This window comes from Ischnura elegans, chromosome 9 (genome assembly GCF_921293095.1).
Source record: "Ischnura elegans chromosome 9, ioIscEleg1.1, whole genome shotgun sequence".
Classification (NCBI taxonomy): Eukaryota; Metazoa; Arthropoda; class Insecta; order Odonata; family Coenagrionidae; genus Ischnura; species Ischnura elegans.
The window spans coordinates 22,256,713-22,275,439 of record NC_060254.1 but is presented as its reverse complement, the minus strand read 5'-3'; the positions used below and the strand labels follow the sequence as shown (position 1 = coordinate 22,275,439).

General features: G+C 37.4%; 1 protein-coding gene across 2 annotated transcripts in view; it reads right to left on the bottom strand.

Annotated features, from left to right (window-relative positions):
* Positions 1-7,270: 7,270 nt before the first annotated feature.
* Positions 7,271-18,727, bottom strand: part of LOC124165796 — a 143,350-nt gene continuing 131,893 nt past the window's right edge. For both annotated transcript variants that reach the window (XM_046543297.1, XM_046543298.1), the window contains exon 14: positions 7,271-8,217. In XM_046543297.1, the coding sequence (XP_046399253.1) occupies positions 8,168-8,217 (50 nt within the window). In that variant the 3' untranslated portion in view covers positions 7,271-8,167. The remainder of the gene's footprint in view (positions 8,218-18,727) is intronic.

Genomic DNA, 18,727 nt, shown 5'->3' with positions numbered 1-18,727 from the left:
AAAAACCGAAAATAATTAAAAACGTCTACTTTAAGCATTGTCAGCTAGTAAAAATACTCGTAAAATTGATAAATGATTTCCAGCAAATAAACAGCGCCAATCTCTGCAACTCTCGGCGGGAGATATTTAAACTGTCTAAATCGTTTTAACCAGTTTAAATGCCTTCGCATGAGGTATTAAGCATCCAATTTGATAAATTTTATTTAAACAGCATGATAATTATACATTCTTACCAAAATGAGCTTGAAACATGATCTATTTCTTCTTTCGTGTAAGGGCGGAATGAAGTACCGGGAAAAGTCTTCAAATTGCGAGCTCCTACCATGTCAATTCAGCTTTAATCGACCTTCGATGTCGTTTTCTCTGTATAATTTCCTTGTTCAGCAGATCTATTAGATAGCTGGTAAGCTGATTTCCAGTCTTTAGCTTCACGGGCTCCCTTTCCCTGGCTTAGTATCAGCAGGATAATGTTTGAATGGGAGATTGAGAATGCCATGAATATGAAAAGGCCATACTCGACTTCAAGAAAGGGCAAAGGTTGTAAGGTAATTTGATTGTAATTCTTTTGTTCTATATTGAAAGTAAACCAAAGTATTTCCGTAGCCTACGTTATTCATATATTCGTATATAACGTAGGCTATGGTATTTCACACACATTTCATGTAATTATTTTCGAAGTAGTTTGCTATTATTCACTAATAGGGGGTGGTTGCCTAGGCATCAGCAGCGAGAAAAGGATTGATAGCTGTCAATCCTTTTCTCTCTGCTGATTCGATAACTATTAGGAGAGAATTACATCTACATTAACCCTGCAATTGTCACATACATAGAGGTGTTTGGCAGGGGGTGAACGATCACCATTATGCAACAGAGGATTAATTAAACTTTTATTCCACTTCCACTGCTGTTAGAAATACCAGAAAAATTCAGAAACTTGCATTGAGGAATACTTAAGTTAGCATAGCTGCACTAGCAGTCATTTTCCTATTTCTAAATCCTGGCGCTGCCATTACAGTCTCTTATTAATTGTGAAAATAAGACAGTCTAAATTTATCTGTACGACAGAGTATCTCTCCAATTTCATTTTTATGATCTAATCTGTTATAATATGTTATATGTTGGCGATCGGAAGATATGGTTTGAAAATAAACTGCTCTTGAATTGTCTTCACACTTCCTTAGTATTCTTTCAACAAATCCCAATTTATGGTTAGCTTTGCCTGTTATTTCCCGAATATCTTTATTCCACAATAGAAATACGGTTGCTGTTTGGGGGGTGGGGTTCATTACTAAATCAGAGCATATAAGTATGTAAATAATATGCAATACCTGAAAGCAATAATTTGTTTGAGGCAGTGGCGTAACTATTGGGGGAGGAGGGGTGAATACCCCCAGTGCCTCAGAGAAATAAAATAATTATTATTCAAAACTATTGTTTAGTTTTGACATTTTATAACTGTGCGGATCTGCTTAAAGTAAAATATTTTGTTCCAAAATGATGTAAAATGTATTTCCAGACATGTCATTTTTCAAAAATTTTCCCAGATCCCCGTTGCCACGGGAGACTATGTTGTTTTTTAAGTTAGTGAATAAAAACTTTGAGCGCCACATTAGAAACTGCAATTCTTACAATTTTTTAAGAAGTTACAGGAGGGGGGGGAGCCTCCCCTTAACCCTTTTGCACCGAAAGTTGGCAGTAGCCAATGGGCATTTTAACCCAGTCGCGCCAAATGCCGCACCTGTGCGGCAAGGATTTTCTTCCCTATACAACGAATGCCACACCTGTGTGGCGTGAATTTTCCTACCCTAACCAACGAATGCCGTGCCTTTTCGGCACAGGTCGAAAAAAGTGACCGTGGCGGACACAATAGACCCACGAACGCGGTCGCCCTTCGTGATCGGCCTTAGCGCGAGCCCAGTCCCTTCTTCGGCCGCTCAGGTCGACCCTTTCCTATCCTCTCCACATGGTCAACTACTGTTATTTGCAGTGTGTTTTCCAAAAAAATATTTGTTGCTTACTTTTGAAATCCAATGCTAGAAATGAATTCATCTTTTTTTGCTGACCACATGGAAATTTCAAACAAAATTCTGACGTTATTATCAACAGCTTTTAGAACAACTAGTAAATATACTAAATCCGTCTATATCAATGTTAGAAGTTCGTTTAAAATTTCTGCATGCTCAGAAAAAAAACATAAAATTCATTTTGAATGTAAAAAAAATCAATGTGAACAACAAATATTTGCATATATGTATTTTGCATTAATATTTTAGTCCGTTGACCGCGGACTCGTGCTAGGAAGGGGCTTTTAATCCTTCTGGGGTGTGGGACAGAGGCCGAGGAAAGGGATCGGCGCCCAACTGAGTTGGGTCCAAAAATGGTTTGGGAGGGAACCACTGCCTTCAGTCAACGCAAAAAATCTTCGTACAGGGGAGTAAAGAAAACTTTCAAGAGACCCGTATTGAGGAAGACTTTCCCTCAACGAAGGTCCGCCGTGAAAGGGTTAATACACTGGAGACCTAATGTTGGGTCTAGCTGGCATGGGTTTTTCAATACAAACGAACAGATGACAGCTGGAGCCGAGGAGGGGAAATGAAAGTGATCACTGAGGCGGTATTGGTGGGAGGTATTCAGACCCTGCCTGAGATCCAGCTTAGCTAATGCCACTCCTCGGTAATAGGGTAGTTTCCTTCATCAAAGAAAACGAAAGGCATTGATTGCGATTCGTTACCCACCATTAGTGTATTCATAATACACAAATTATTTGGTTTTTGAAATACCGGTTTAGACGAATGGCAAGGGTCAAATTTTATCCTCATTTGAAAAAGGCCAGATTGGCGCCCATGCCATTCAACTCCAGGTGACGTCACAGGGACCTAGTTTCTACACGAGAGGATAGGAGTTATACATCGTCTGAGGTTACCAATGCATTCATGAGGCACAGAGCTCAGGGAAACATGTCTTAATAATCACCTATTAAAAATGGCTAAGGTCGGAAAGTTTTCTTCGTTTGATAAGGTATTAATAAACCTTTTTTAAGCCAAGCGCTACCAGCCAGCAAGGTACTCAGCTACCCGCTAGCATCCTGCGTCCTATCAGCGCTCAGAGCCTCGATCAAGGTCACCTCACAAGGCGGGAGGGGGAACCAGAAATGCGTCGCGCGGACTTTTTCCCACCATTCCTACTTACGCGTCGCGTTTTCGCGCGCTTGAAAATTTTCACTTTTCGTTTAATTGCGAAAAATAGATATCGTCATTTAAAAATCTAAATGCGTGAAATACGTTTTCCAGGAGTAATAATCTTTCGATTTAGGCAATAAAAAAAGAATAGGAAACCACCCTAATGGACCTGACCCTCCTACTCATTTATGATCCTTATCACTGTGGGAATCCATTGCGAAGTAGTTATATTGTCAATGGTTTCTGCAAAGAAATTTTTTTTAATATTTTGAAGTGCATTCTTTTTTTTATGTGCCTAAGCAATTTTGGGATTCACCCAGAGACAATCCCGAGAAAAAAAATTTAGTGTCACCATTAAAGAACTTCTGGCACTAAAGTCTTTAGTACCTTGCGTTTACTAACGTCTTCATTATTAGCGCTATTAAACAGTTTGAAATTCTACGATGCTTAAAAAATGATAGTTATTCTTATGTAAATGTAAATTATTGAAAATCAACAGCAATATTTGATTTTTAAAACACTGCTTATGCAATAAGGTGACCATGGACTCGTCCTAAGAAAGGGTTAGAGGGTAGAGTCCAGTGACCGTGGTAATAGCCAGGCACCATGTTGAGTTGGGTCCCAAATCAGAGGGAAGAGAATATGTACCTAGGTAACTCCTCTCCAAAAAAGAGCTCTATAGAGAGTAGTTTAAAATATTCTCATTCTATTCGTAGCAAGGAAAACATTTTTCTCTCATAGGCACCATAGGTAAGAAAGGGTTGATCCACCACTCCAGGTTTACATGTAGTCAGGATAGTCAGGGCTGCCCATCAGCCTTGCAGATAGTGGACAAGTCGGACATCGAAACGTTAGCAGCATTGCTGCTCCTCACCCAAAGACAATCCCGAGAACTTTTCATACAGTCTCTTCACTGGGAAAGCACCCAAAGCTTCTTCAAAGGATTATTAGTGTTCATAAAAGTGATTGTCTTGTTAGGGGAGTTCAGGAAGCCATTGAACTTGTAAAAGCACCTACCAAAAAAAACCCAATTGCATTTAATCATACAAGATACAAGTGCACCTGCAGTGGTAGATTAGTAGGGGTGGAGCCACCCATCCTTTATGGAAAAATTGAAAAAAATGGCAAAATTTAAGTTGGCTTACAAATGCAAGTTTTTATTTCGATGAAATTTATGTTGCTGAGAGCTGATGAGGTTGGATGTGTATGTGTTGGGGCTGGAATACCCAGAGTCAAACAGCAGGGCCTAGAGCCCAAGCCAAAGAAATATGGAACTGAGGAATATAAGGCCCTTGGAAGGAATGGCCCTCCCTCTTCTAAATTAGAATATAAGGCCATCTTTACTTAGAGATGGCTATCTGATGCTGTGTACTGATCTTGCTGGCCAACCCTGATGGAGATTAGTAGTTAAATGCTCTTCCAGCTAGGGACAGTTCTTGTGCATAGTCAACCAACCCCCTAGAGTTTTCCCAGAATTTCACCCCATTCCTCAATGTAGCGAGTAGAAGCACACACACATCTGGAAATGATACTTCTGTAAGTATCGCGAAGATGGGACGTGACTTCTTTCCTAGCTTCGCCCTTCTCCACCTCTCGCCACCCACGCGTCCCTGTGTCGGCGGTTTGCTTCTCGCCTCATCACCCTTCCAGTCACGCACCCCACCCCACCTCGCCTCAAGCGTGAGATCCATGCAAGGTTTGCCGAAGCAGTGGCCTCCTGGGCGACAGGGTGGGGGAAGAGAGATAGCACACAGGGCAGGCGTGCGATGAACGGCGTCAGCAGTTGCGTTGACAAAGAGTACAAGTGTAGAGGTTTTCCTGAATAAAACTCTGAATTGAAGGAGATCGATGGCCTTCTTTTTTAACTCCTCCTAACCCTCCAATGGTACCATTGCGAACCTTACACATCATAAATAACCGAAGAAATGGCATGATTTGCTTAATTCGTCTTCTTAAAATTTAACCCTTGGGCTGTGGGAGATTGTGATTTTAGCTACCAGCCTGTGCAGGAGAGAAGCGAGAAATATTTTTGCACTCTAGCCTGGCCGAGTGTCACGCAGGGAGTGAGCCCTTATAATCTGGGGCAATCCTTCTTCCTTACCGAAGGGTGGACCTACATTTGGGCAGTTGTTATAGGCACATTAACAGTGTGAAGTGGGTAGGAAAAATTATAAAATATGACTAGAATTTCCAGGAGGCACCCCATCCCCATAGGTGAGTGTTAGGCCCCTTAACAGTCCTTATGATGAAGGAAAGTGCAAGATACTTGGGTATGTAATAATATAAATTTTGGAAACTGCTGCAGGTGGTCGAGCAATGGTCAAACGTTTAAAAGTTTCCAACAGTCAACATGCAAAACATATAAAAATGTTCCCACAGCCCTATTGGAAATATTCAATTGAAAAGTGCAATTGAATTTTTTTCAATTGAAAAATTTTAAAACATACAAATTCGTTAGATATCTTTCCTAGTTAGGTGCTGGCACTATGCCCACTATCTTTTTATGGGAGAAGTAAGGATTTAATGTAACATAAAAGTCATGATAATAGATTCAATTTACGTGATCACTTAATTATCTGTCATTAGTGATAGTCGATAGTAGTTTGTGATAATCGTGATAATGGATTTCAGCAGAGACCTTGCAGGTGAATTCAGTTGAATATTTGGAAATTCGATTGAATTTAGGTAATTCAATTGAAAATTGGCATATTGAATTTAATTCAATTGAAAATTTCAATTGAATCGGCAACTTTTTTCCAATAGGGAGTCTATGGGTTAAAGACTTAACTCATCATTTTTAAGGATTGAGATAATTTTCATCCTATCACAAAATATGTAGCACCCATAGGTTCTCGTCTCAAAGATTTTAAATGACTTACAAGAAAACAAGAGAAGCATCCCAGTCAACACAACAATTATGGCCACAATGTGGCCGAATTGTGGTTTACCAGTGGCAACTATGGCTATGGCTAGCCACGGCTTGCCGTATTATGGCCCGACTGTGGGTGCCATTCGGCCAGCATTAGTTTGGCTTGCCAGATACATGTGCAACTGTGGCCACACTTAGGATCATCTCAGGAGGGCAACAGATTGGCAAACCAAACATTTGTAAACATACAGTAAAACCTCTTTACATCGTAATGGAGTGGACCAAAATTTGGGCAATTTTATGTATGGAGGTTCACTATAGAGAGGTTTCAGTGATAAGCACCATTTTTTAATATCCTTTGGAAATGAAAGGCACTACTGTCTTTTATACCATTAAATTTATGTGTTTAAACAAACATGCATACATCAGTGAACATATATTTACTATTTAATAATTACAGAAAGCGAGTGCTATCGCATGATTTTTACTAAGATTCGGGAGAAAATTATGTGATCTTTCTCAATTCAACAGTCACTTAAAATGATTAGGATAGTTGGATATCTTTTTCTTATTTACTCTAAGGTATGCTCTCATATGGAACAAAATGGCCACAACTATAATGGTTAACGTGAAAATTACAGCATATTAAAGGTATATAAGAAAAAAAAGAGTGAAACATTCATTGCTAAAAATGTCATTCGATGTAGGTAATCACGGCTGCATTAATGATCTCTTGTTGTCTCGGTACGATTTGCAGAGGTAGTTAGGCCGTCTCGGGGGTATCTCCTTGGTATGATAAGTGGAGGTTTATGATATAAAGAGGTTCACTACGTAGAGGTTTACTGTATAAGTATACTATTACGGTTGCTATTGATACAGGTTTGTTGGTGAGTTATTAAAATGGAAGTTGGTTGATTCTTTTGTTATAAAGAGAGTGTACTTTAGCCACATTATGGCGGGCCACACTTTGGCCACAATATGGCTGGGGGTCAAAATAATTATGGAGCCATAATGGCAACCCACTATGGCCATAAAACGGCCACATTGTGGCAACAATTGTTGTGTTGACTGGGATCTCTCTGGCAATGGAGAACATCCACTATGATTGACCTCCACCCAGCACTTCGTGAACTGTTCTCGCATAATTTTACCCTATGGGTTGAGGATTTTCAATGAAACATGGATATTTTGATAATCATCTAGTTTCAACTATGCATCAAAATTAAACAGGAATATCAAATTTTATTTCCACGTGAAACAACTTCTTACAAAATCTTTTTATACATTCAAAATCTCAGTTGAAACAAATACAACATGTTTTACAGAATGGAATAACAAGTTACTAAACTAAACATAAGTAACCTGAGTACAAACTTCAAGATATTACGCCTAGAGAGAGAAGTGAGGAAACAATGACAACAGAGCCCTCATACCATCTCCTCATAATTGCATTGCTAAGGCTGACCAGATTTGCATTCAAAACAAGTCTGTTAGTCCTCATAGTAGGGGCATTCACCTGAAAACTTTCTCCCAAATTAATGCACCATCATATTTATAAATGACTATGACACACAGAAAAACCAAATCACCAGTATATCATATATGAAAATATGTAATCTGAATAAGAAAACTTTATTTGTTTGGCAGAAAAAGAAATTAACTCACCATTAGCCATTTTATAAGTTCGTTACAGTATGAACATCAAATGTATGCAATATAGGATCAAAAGCAATCAGTAATGAACAATTGTAATTGTGTATCATTTCAGAGGCACCAGAAAAAAATTGGTTGTGGCTTGATTGGAACCGCTAATTATAAGACTCCTCAACAATTAATTCAGAAAGAATGAAATATTTTCATGCCTATATACTCATTGACTGGTCATGAAATAGCTCATATTCAACTCTTTTATACTCTGTAGAAATCTCATTTTACATCTATTCATGAAGAATGACAATTAGTAAAACTAACAGTCTTAGTCTCACATTTTGCTAAAGATGAAAAGCTACAATGACAAGACCTTCCTCTAAAAATCAGATGGTGCTTGCAACCACCTCCATTTACATAGATTGGGTCACAAATTGCACTAACTGATGCAAAGACGTACGCAGCATACCAATCAGTGAGAATTAGCCTTCAAAAGGAGTCTGTACCTCTCACCAGAGTGATCTGAAATATGGAAAGAAATTACATAAATATAAAAACTAGCATACATTCCAATACTAATACATATAATCATACCAAATGAGTGCTTTGCAATGCATACCTCTCAAAACTTGGTCATTAGCTTTACATATAGTGACTTCAATTAAAATTGACATGAATTTACAACCTGTAACATTGACTACATCAACCAATTTTAGAGAAGTTTCAAAATATTTTTATCCAAATTTGAATTTTGAGCTCCGATATAAATTTGTACCTCAAATATAAGAATTAAATACATATTGAATAATATAATGCCATATAATATTTAAAAATGCCTTTACAAATATTTTCCCCATTATTCTTGTTATTAATTACTTCATTATACATACACCCATCTATTTAGAGAGATTGATTAAGTATAAGATGGAGCATTTAAACTCAATTTCCCAATCAACTGTAATAATTCTCTTCAGGATGTTCAATTTATTTTTAGTAAACTTTTATGATAGTTATATTTACCATGATTTAGAATATTTCAAACTTGAAAAAAGATTTCAGTATATTTTCGTGGAGATATAAAAAAACTTCATTATTGACCAATTGATACAGATTATGAAAAAGCAAGAAATGCCCATTACCTCAAATTTTAAAAGCATAAACATTTTAAATTCTACCTCAAATATCGCAAATACCTCATTATTATTGGTATTCAAGTAGGTAATTGAATATTTGAATTGCCCATCCCTTTCCAAATAAATGCCAAATATATAGTACAAAGAATTATTTTGGTTGAATTTCTGCATAAAGGCATGAATATCAATTTCAATTACCTTCATAATTCAAGTTATGGTGTTATTCGTTATAATCTCAGTTATTAAATGTACACCAATAATTTAAAATTAATATTGATTCAGCAATTATTGTTTTTAAAATCATGATTGATGAAAAAAATCATTAAAATTGCACTTTACATGCACTCAATAGCTAATTTTTGTCAGAAAAAAGTACATATATGTCTGATTTGACCTTATGCATCTCATTTCCCACAATTTCTACATGTGTCACTTGAGATATCATAGAATATCATGAAGTATAGCAATGGGAAAATTTGCCATGATTTATGTAGCTGACATATCAATAATTTTACAGTAAAATTTTTCTGCATTCAAACTATCTCATACATGAAGACTCATTAAGGTAAAGACATGGACAAATCTGAAAGAGCTTTTACTATAATAAGATAACATATGTAATATCAATACATACAGAAAAATCAATTTTTAATTTGCCACTGATAGGGTTAATGGTAACCACAAATGGATGCCACTTATATGAGAAAATTTTTTTATTTCTTACCCAAGAAATAGATAAATTTGGTTCTTGAATATAGCAACTGCTTATATTGTTAGAATGGAACATTTCAAATACCTAATAAACTATTTTTGGCCTTTTTGATCCATCTCACAACCAATCACTGCGTCGGCGAAAGCGGTTGTTTTAGTCATAGCATGCACATTACTCTCGTAAATATGTGTGCTTGAAATGGCATTTGATGGATAAGAATTTTTACATCAGACAGAAATCCATAATAGCAGTGAAAATACGGAGTGGAGTGCAAACATTTTTTAGCAAGGTGGCATGTTCCTTTAGGATCTATACGACCTAAGTGTTTTGATAAAGTATACCTACTATGCATAGTAATATTCCCGTAATCAGCTAAAATCTTGGTTGAATCCATTAATCCATGTATCATAATTCGCAAAAATCCAGAGTTTCCTGGGACATAGGCAACCTAGCTAAACATTCCCGCATTGATAGTTTTCCCGCATTCATCGTTTTTTCATCCATCCCCCTGAAAAACGATAGATCCAGGTTCCACTGTATTTTGTTTTCTTTTATGAAGAAAAATAATCGTGTTTTTATATTTTGGGGGGGGGGGGTCTGGACCCACTGGAACCCCCCCCCCCCCTGGCTATGCCACTGAGTTGGCCACTTACAGAGGTTTTAAATGTAAAAATTTGTTTATCCTTCACTACCAGCAACCCACACTATGCCATCTGTGGAACATAGGGATCAGTAATGCCTTACTAAGAAAAACTATTACTATACATATATACAAACTGTAAGCCTCCAATTTTTTTAAAGCTGTACAAAATCAATACTACCAATAATCTTAAAGAGTGATTATCGCATTGCGTAAGTGCTTATATTGCAATGGTCTTGCTATTATGTACTTGTATTCTGACAATGAGACAGATAATTATGCTCACAAGCAGGGGTAGGAGGCCTACAGATCCCAATGGTAACCTAATCTTCACCTCGGGACATAGGCAACCTAGTCAAACATTACAGCATTGATCGTTTTTTTTAGAGATGTGCGAATAGTATCCGCGAATACTCGAATACCTCGAATATTAGAAAGTATTCGATATTCGAGGTTTCGAATAGTTATGCGAAAAGTACCGCCTCGAATACCTCGAATACTTTGAATTACGCGTCATACACTGTCGCACGCACGTCGTTGGTAGTTGACTCGGAAAAATGTAGAGAACTGTAGTCATTTAGTGCTCGCAGCGCCGTTTTACGCAAGTTGACGAATTACATCAAATTCGTGGATTTTAGCGGTGAAAAGAGTTCGACGAGGGGAACCGAAAATGGTCGGGTGAAAAAATCCGAAAATCCCCGATTCCCCCCACCAGGAGAACCTCAGTGCCGTGGGATAGCAACCTTAGGGCATTTCCCACGATCCGCTATCCCCCTCCATTCAGCACTCGCCTCACCCACTCTGAAGCTTTCCTCTTCTCCGAAATCAAACAAAAGGTCCCAGCTCGCGCAGGGATCGCATTACGAAGACCCCTGCTTCGAAAAAAATATCGAGTTACGAGAACAATAAAAACGTGTTTCACGCCCTCCCCCTTTTTCTCACCCACTGACCTTTTTCTGGCTACCTGCTTCGAAGTTACCCATTTCTGGAGGTCAACTGCTGTGTGAGTACCGTGGGATACTTACATTAGCGCATTTCCCAAGATCCGGTATCCCTCTCCATTCAGCACTAGCCCACCCCTCTGAGGCTTTCCTCTTCTTCGAAATAAAAAAAGGTCACAGCTCGCGCAGGGATCATATTACGAAGACCTTAGCTTCGAAAAAATACCGGGTTACACGAGAACAATAGAAACGTGTTTCCGGCCCTCCCTATCCTCCCCCACTGACCTTTTTTTTCCTACCAGCTTCGAAGTTCTCCATTTCTGTGGAGGTCAACCGCTGCATGAGTCATCTATTAGCGCAAAAGGTGTCTAAGAATAACTTTCGTCAATTGATGTTACACCTTTATTGAATTGAAATATTAGTAATGTGCGCGTAATTTCAAAAAGAATAAGACCAAACACGACGTATTTCTGAGTTTATTTAAGCATTTTACGCAAAGAAATAAATGTCAAAATACGACGGAGACCTAGCATTCTGGCGAAACTCGATATGAGCAGCAAAGCTTCTCGGAAGTTGATGCGGTATTTTTTTCCGAAAACATATATCAAGTTACAATTAATGAGTGGTGCTATAAATCTTTATTTTTACAGTCCCAGACAAAGGGATATTTTCACAGAATATTTGGTTTCTCCCTGATAGCAATTCCAATTCATCTTCTTATCTCGTGAGAACTCCCAAAGATGGACTGAAAATAATTGAAGAAAATCCAGTGGAAAAGAGCTTGTATTTTGCAAAATGCCTCAGATTGTCAGCTAGCACTTGGCAGCAGAAGTGGGGGTAAAGCGATGTTAGTTGAATTAATTATATGCCCAATTGTTTCCATAAAATTAAAATATTCATTAATCAGCTAAATTCCTGTTCGAATCCTTTAAAGTAAATCAAAATTACTCCCCAAAATCTTGAGTTGCCTGCTGCATAGGCAACCGAGTCAAACATTCCAGCATTCATCATTTAGTATTCGAGGTATTCGAAATTCGAGGTATTCGAATATTCGAGCAATGATTTAATATTCGAATTCGATATTCGAATTCGAGAAATCTGCTATTCGACCCATCTCTAGTTTTTTTCAATGATGTAAAAATGAGTGCAAATATTTCACATTCTGCTAGTGTTACCAATGGGGAATTGCTTCCTCTACCTGGACTAACTAACTAGATATTAGGGAATGAAATCGTTTCAGGCTTGATTTTGTGGAAGTTCGCTATATCCATGATGAAGACAAAAGAACACAAATGGTAATTTCCTCACTTTTTAATTCAACACTCAACAATTGACCATGGTTTCAACACATTGTATTATTTTCATGGTGAAAACATACCATATCCTTGAAAATGAAACATTGTGTTGAAACCATGGTCGATTGTTGAGTGTTGAATTAAAAAGTGTGGAAATTACCATTTGTGTTCTTCATCATGGATATGGACATTAGAGGTTGTTACAGCAGCTTCCAGGGCTTCCTTAGGCTAAAGTTAGTTGTCATTAGAAATGAGTATATATGAGTTTTACATCGTCTGAGATAACCAATTTGTGCATGAGGTACAGAGCTCAGGGAAACATCTCTTAATAATCACCCAGGATTAAGAGATGTTTCCCTGAGCTCTGTACCTCATGCATGCATTGGTTATCTAAGACGATGTAAAACTCATATAAACTCATTTCTAATGACTACTAACTTTAGCCTAAGGAAGTTTTTCAATGAGTAGCCAAGCTTTTTTGTAACTTTTTTGATTTCTCAGTCACAATTATGTCAATAACAGGCATTGATTAAGATGGTAAATTTATAAATGTGTGAAATTTAATGATGATCTGAGTAACTTAAAGCTATTAGAGATGTAAAAAATGAGTGCAAATAATTCACATTCTGCTAGTGTTACCAATAGGTAATTGCTTCCTCTGCCTGGAACATTATACCTGGCATGGAATTCAGGGAAAATACATTCACACTTACCAAAGTTTTCTTCATTTAAGTATACTTTCATTGTATCAGTTATTATAAATCTTGTTGGATTACATTATAGCTATTACTTACATCAGACATAGATGTCAGCTCAATGAAGATCTTTAATAAGCAGCTAAGCAATCGGTACCATATTCATTACTGTATTACTGTCTCATCTTGCGTGGCAATGATGCATAATGTTCATGGAATGGTTTCATGAATATGGATTCATGAAAAAAATTGATGAAAATATTTACCGTGGAACAGGGATTTGAGAAAGAAACTCTTAGAGTGTAGACCAGCCCCTGCCATCAGCGGCTTCACGTATATCCCCTTACTGTCCGATTAGTTCCCATGCAGGCCGTCAAGGGCTAGCATTGCACTCACCCGATATTCACGGGTACAAAACCTGGGTTAATGGGGCTAAGAGTTACTTGGTGGGCTATGGAGCATATTGCCGGTTATCCGGGCTAATGATGGTGAGAGGTGGCACGAATAATCGGAAAACAAGGACAATCCAAACTTTTCCTTTAATTTCTGGTAATTTTAAAAAATTATACAAATTAAACCATCTGTTATTGTTCGCACACATTGTCTGTTATTTTAGATTGCTTTCCGGAATCATAATGCACTTTGCCTGACCGCGATCTTTTTAGCGGCGATAACGTGATTGTACTTTTACTTTTACTGCTCCATGTAATACCTTGTTTCTGAAGACCATGTATCCGTGGCTGCGAGATCACGGATTCAGAAAATTGGTTAGCACGAATGCTTCCGAACCACTCTGCGACGTCGGAAACTATAGACATTAGGCAATACACCGCGTAGTCGCGTCTCATGCAAGTTGCCCAGGATGCAACTGCTGATCTGTGATCTTTGAGTGTGATTGCGCACCTTGATGGTTGATAAAAGGAGCACGCAACTCCGGTGAAGGTAACGGGCACGCAATCACACCATCATGCAGCAGCAACTATAGAAAACCAGGACTTATGGCAAATTCTATGACTTATGCTATCTTTACTGCCACTTCCCTCGCTGCCCTCACTTCTACTATTCCTCACTTCTACTTGTTTTACCCACTGAAATCAGCGGTAGCAGAGCATTGCTTGGACCTCGGTGATGGAATAAATTTCAAAAAAAGTTATATGCCTTGCGAATAATTGCGAATATCACATCTTAAAAAAGGAGATTGAAATTAACCCAGAAGAGAGGAACATAAGTAGAGACAAAGGCTTTCAACTTAGCAGTACGTGGAATATCATAATCAATTGCTATAAACGAAAACAACAATCAGGGAAACCAAGGATATGAATAATTAAATAAATAAACAAAGTAGTGAAAAGAATTCGGCTCCAGATTCTACCCCTGAAGTCGATGGAACACTCAGCCGTCAAAATGTTGGGACCAAATACCCACAACCACACCCGGTGGGAAAACCGAGAATTATTTCTATGGAATCGGGTTTGAATAAAAATTCCCACGAGGCTAAATAATTTAGGTTTGGATGATTATTGCACATATATAGACTTCGAGACATTACAGATAAAAAGGATGAATTTATTAAGAGAATCAACCCCCCCTGAAAATGACATCAGTCCATTTGATATCGAAATGATCTAGCAATGGATGCAAAAATGCAAAGTGGTAATGGCTAATATCAGCAAGGTACTCTATAGCATGGAAGGAAGTGTTAAGCGGAAAACTTTGTGTATTAAGCGGCAATAAAGAAGGTTTAACTATCTCCCTTCATTATTCTAATATATTTGAGAGGAAATAGTGCCAACCTAACCAGAAAGCTTTTGCGTAATGTGGCCGCTGCAGCTTTGCACTTTGAAGTGACTACATGACTTTAAAGCAGTGATTGGTGTAAATGAGAGATCATATGGCTAAAATAGCATTCCAATGGTATTAATTGCTCTTAGTTATAACAAGCCTTATTGCTATTTAATCCCCTCAAAAATAACATTAAACTTACGACACTATTTATCTCTCAAGTTCCATAATTGAGCTTTGGTTAAGTAGTCTCTTTCCCAACAATCACAGAAAAAATATTTCAACTCCGCTGGAATTGCGTACTCATGATCTATAGCCACACCAATGTCCCAGTTTTTGTAATTTACCTTTGATTAATTTCCCTCAATGGTCTTCCTTAGACTTTCACTCTTGGATGGATCTCTATATATTTCCTTAATTTCAGCCAAGGTGAGCCCTGGCTCACATGGTGGGAAATCATTCTCTACCCTACAGTTTTCCATTTTTGGTGGATTGATCAAAGTGTAAATGCTGAGTATCTTACATAGTTCGAGGAAAGCAGATGTTTCAGAATGATCATTAACTCCACCAGCATACCGAATTTTTCCGAAAAATCGCAGCAATTGAGAAAGATATGACATGACATAATATTGACGCAATCTTACACATAAAATGGAAAAAAGAGTAGAAGTAATTTAGCGACTTTGCGCAGAGAACCGGTTCTAAGCTTTCTCTAAACTTCCCCTTGTTGCGATAATTCTCCTAGCGATTTTGCTGCGGATCGATGTATCATTATCTAGGTCACATCTCTTCCTCATTACGCTACCTAGACATTCGCTTTCACTTAGGTAAACCTCCCATCCCATGCACGTTGCATTAGCCTTGACCACGTTCCCGCTTACTGCATTTGTATGCATCGTGACATTTCACGCATTCCTTCTAGCCCCAGCCCTAAGTGTCCAAAAATCGAATTCAAGTTAAATTTGAACTTGGAAAATTTCTCTCCTCTGAGGGAACAAATAAATCCTTTCATATCTTCCACATTTGAATAGATAAATTTTCGCTTTAAACGGTAATGCTGTTATCATTTTATTATCCTTCGAATACAACCATAAAATTTCCTTATACTCATTCAGGGTCCATAGTAAGGGTACAAGGGTATCTTATTTGAAGATTTAGCGTTTAAATAGTTATCACAAAAAATGTTTCTCCTTCAACGTAAAACATGAATCAATTATTATTTTTTACATATTCAACCCGTAAGACTCCAAAAGTGCACGCCAAAGCTGGCACATGACATCACAGCCTCATCTAGCTTAAATATTTTCCACATTTCCATAGATAAATGTATGCTTTAAACTTAAACATTTCTCTGAGCTCTGGGGGGGGGGTTTATCCCCCAAATCCCCCCCCCCTCGCTCCCCCACTGCTCTATTACCTGATGCCTATGCTATATGATAGGTTGAAAAGAGGAAATTATATCGTGCTCTTTGCGAGAAACACTTATCCGTAGGGAATGTAATAAAGTCTCGAAGAACTAACCTATATTTTGGGCACATTTTCTTAATTTCTTGAGAAAAAATTATTGGCGATACCCATGGTGTGTTTCCGGTAAGCCCATACAAATGAACACAATAGTTAACAGAGAAACAGGTTACTTAGAGGAAAACGGAACATTACAAGAGGCATTTATCTTTTTCCCTCAATCGATGCCTATCAAATGTGTCTTGGGTGTACCGATAGCTCTTGCTGCTTTGGTCACTCAGCCGCGGACCTCATTATCCCCAAAGGCTTGAAAAGCTTACTCTTTCACAGAAATAAAAATTCAATTTAGCTTAAAAAATATAAACACTTTCTCTGCAGTACATCACGGAGAAAGTGGGACTACACCACACGCGAATGTCTAAAATCTTCGAAATACATTAATCTTCAATAAAGCATGAGAATTCTGCTCGCAATACGTTCCGCTATAGTGACCCTCAATCAAGAGAGAAAACGACATCAGTGGCCCCACTTTCGGAATACAACTTAAATTTATAGCTGCGCCTATATAGGAATCCACAGTTTTTCTAAATATGTAAAACAATCGGGGACGTATCCATTTATTTCACTAAATATTATATTATTTAAATTTACAGTAATTTACACATAGATAACAATATACCTTTAATTGAAAACGTTTTACACCACTTTTTTAGCAGAAACTCTACTTCCTCATACTGCATAAGCCATTGTTTAGCTGCGGATGTAAAACCTCATATCTTCTCCCTCTTTGCAACATTTTTTGGTAACACACTATATAATTTTGACCCCAAGTATTGATATGACTGTCTATATATTAAATTTTCTCCAAGATTTGATGTAATAAGTTTGTGGTCTGGCCTTTTCATCGCTACGGTTATAGAAAACTCTAAGGACTTTAATGCCTTAATGGGAGGATATCTAATTTTCTGAAAAGAGGGAATGAGTGGCTTTTCCTATACGATCGCGTTGTAACCCTGATAACCCTTTTTTTACACCACTATCAATGGTTTAATGTTGGTAAGATATGCTCCACCCCAGCAGGGTATTCCATATTGCAATCTTGAATTAACAAGAGCATAGTATACCATTCTTAACACTGATTCAGGGCATAGGTATATGAGGAAATAGAATTTTCTGACAATAGAAATAATTTTTGATTTCTTTTTATTTATGTGAGACTTCCATTTAAAATTTTGGTTAAAATATATTATGGTTCTATATATTAAAGTATATAGTTATATATATTAAAGTTCTCATTCATCCGACTTCATGGTCAATGATCTGGGTAAATAAATTAAAAAAGAAATAATACATTTTTATTCTATTTGTAACGTTTTTTTATTAATTTACATGAATAAAACTTTTCATCCTCGTTTAAATTTGTAAAAACATACTCCCCCTTCAGTCATCACGAACATCCGAGGATAGTAAATTTTTCTCTCTCCTCCACCATAGTTAATTAGGGTCAACAACCCCTCCCCGTATCGGGTACTAATCCTCTCCATCCGATACTTCACCCCCTCCTTCAACTCTTACTTCTTGAGGAAGGTGAAATTTTCCAGTACATCTTGAAATCTTCTCCTTAGTAATCGCTGCCAGAATAAATGGATAGACAAAATATCAGATGTTTGATATTTTAGATACATTATCATATATTTCATAACGAAAAAGAAAATAAACCCTTTCAAATGAATAGGAGGAGCTTGCAGTGTTGGTGATGGTATGAGGTGGTGGTCATGTAAGAGGTACCGGTCGTGGTAGTGGGGGTGATTCCCATCCTTCCAAAACAAAAGGAAGAGAATGAATTAACGTCATAATGAGCAATGAGATTTAAGAACTTCGATTCTCTCTTCCATTATCTATATTATTTTATGTTGAAGAAGCAGATCTCATTAATTATTTCATTGATTATTATAGCAATAAATTATAGAGATCTTCCTCTCAACCCGTAAAATTCTGTATATTTCACTCATAATCAACGCGAAGTTGAATCTCAATGTTTACAACGCTCATAAATAACTCATATGCTATTCCACCCATTTCCGCGAAACATCGCATGGAAAAGGTACATTTATATTTTATTTGAGGTATTCTAGATGAGATTTTTCTATTTCCTTTCCTTTCATACTATTTCTGCAACTATTTCTGCAACTTTTCCCAATGACGGATTTAGGGGAAGGTGGTATCACAGGCGTCATGACTCCGTAACTATATATCCAGTTATGCCTTTAATTGTGGAAATAGAAGTGTTTTTTATATTGGATGAGGATTATTATTGAAAAATAAATAAATTTAAACGAACCATTACCTCACAATATTGCTTCAAACTCG